This window comes from Myotis brandtii, unplaced genomic scaffold (genome assembly GCF_000412655.1).
Source record: "Myotis brandtii unplaced genomic scaffold, ASM41265v1 scaffold107, whole genome shotgun sequence".
NCBI classification, from domain to species: domain Eukaryota; kingdom Metazoa; phylum Chordata; class Mammalia; order Chiroptera; family Vespertilionidae; genus Myotis; species Myotis brandtii.
In genome coordinates this window covers 4,163,438-4,165,190 of record NW_005353629.1, presented here as the reverse complement: position 1 = coordinate 4,165,190, position 1,753 = coordinate 4,163,438, and the positions used below count along the sequence as shown (strand labels likewise).

The window sequence follows — 1,753 nt, the reverse complement described above, 5'->3', positions numbered from 1 at the left end:
CGGGACCTGCAGCCTCACCACTGAGACCAACACGATGAAGCGCCCACACGCCCCGCCCTCAGGAGCAGGACTGCGGCCTCTGCCCCACGCGTAGTGTACCGCCTGCATGTTCACATGAAATAAACATAATATACAAAATATTGCTAACTGTAGAAAGTGTACATTTCCCTCCCCCTTACAAAAGCGTCTGTGGAAAAGTATTAAATTCCCTTAACCTGCAAAACATACGAAGCTGCTCGCACCCCCAGCTTGTAACAGTCCATCTGAAACAGTCCCGGAACCACTGCAAATTGGTTGCGGCCTATTTTCTGTCCAATGTTGCCATCTAGAGTAGAAATGGGGAATTAAAGAGTATTTTTGAGCTACTAAAGGCTTTTACGCAACTAAGCCACACGGCCGCCGACTGGTGACACAGCCCCTGAGCCCAAGGCTTCTCCAAAAACGGGGTGCAATGGAAGGGGCTCTTCCCGGAGGGTCCACAGGGCTGCGTGGGTGTGGCTGCTGGCAGGTGCTGGCCATGGGAATGTGAGAACTTTCATTGCTGGTAATTTCCATACTGTCCCTAAAGGATAAATTTTAAAATACGATTAGATAATAGTTGGGCAAGAAAATCACAAATAAATCTTAACATTGCCATACTATAAAAGCTATTGCATTTATAACAAAAATTGCTAGTATTTCGGTACATAGTACCTCTGTAATTTCTTCTGATATTACATTCACTTGCAAATGAACTTCAGAGCCTCTGACCACAGAACAGTACCTATCACACAGTGGAAGTTTCAATGTGTGGTGAATTCTGCTGGACTGATTTGGACAATGAGGGAGAAGTTCTGGTTCTAAATTCTGGTGTGATCTATTTGAGTATACAAATGTGATGCCAGTGGGACAACCTTGTGACTATTGAGCTTATTATCATTACTATTAAGAATTAACAGCGAAGATATGTGGGACAAGTGCAAGGGTGAGAGGTATCTGGAGGTAAAGGAAAAAGCCTTCTAAAGACGTGGCCTTTCCCCGAGGCCAAGCACTTCAGAGAGGCAGCTGGTGCATAAAATCCAGGGAAGTTTGATTTGTTTTGTTGCGTTTAGCAAAGTGGACTTGGAAGCCAGCTGGCTGACCGGCGAGAAAGAGTACAGACATCCAGCAGGTGATGGCCATCCCACCATGCCGGCAGGTGAGTCCAGGATACAAGTGCCGAGTTTAGGTTTTAGAGAGAAAGTAAAACAGAAGAAAAAAGGTAAAAGAAAAGAGAAACATACTAGAAAGTATGCACTAGTATTTCAACAACAACTTCTTAGATGTGTTTAAAGTGCTCATAAAAGCACCTGTTTTCCAAAAACAGAACTCACTGGAAAGAACATAATCAGCTGCTTGCTTCCCCTGCTTAAATCCCCCTCCAACTCCCAGTAACTACTTAAATCAACAAAGTATCTAGAGTTGAAATGCCTGAGCCCCATAGGACCTCGTACCCCAAAAGTTTACATTTCCACAGAAGTGGACTTACTTGAACAGCTGTCCCAATGCCACTAGCTATCTAATGGATTACTGCACTCTGAACAGAATTAAAGTACTTAGAAACACTAATGTACTTTATAGTTATGTTCGGCAACACTTGGCCAACGCTCATCCTGAAACACTGGTGAGGAGAGTGACTCTAGTGTCCTTTCTCAGCGCCAGCCTCTGTCCCCGCCCTCGGCGCCTCTGTCCCCGCCCTCAGTGCCTCTGTCCCCGCCCTCAGTGGTCCCCGCCC

At 45.6% G+C, this 1,753-nt stretch overlaps 1 protein-coding gene across 3 annotated transcripts in view; it reads right to left on the bottom strand.

Annotated features, from left to right (window-relative positions):
- Positions 1–141: 141 nt before the first annotated feature.
- Positions 142–1,753, bottom strand: part of SS18 (synovial sarcoma translocation, chromosome 18) — a 42,425-nt gene continuing 40,813 nt past the window's right edge. For all 3 annotated transcript variants that reach the window (XM_014541521.1, XM_014541527.1, XM_014541531.1), the window contains one exon: positions 142–562. In XM_014541521.1, the coding sequence (XP_014397007.1) occupies positions 536–562 (27 nt within the window). In that variant the 3' untranslated portion in view covers positions 142–535. The remainder of the gene's footprint in view (positions 563–1,753) is intronic.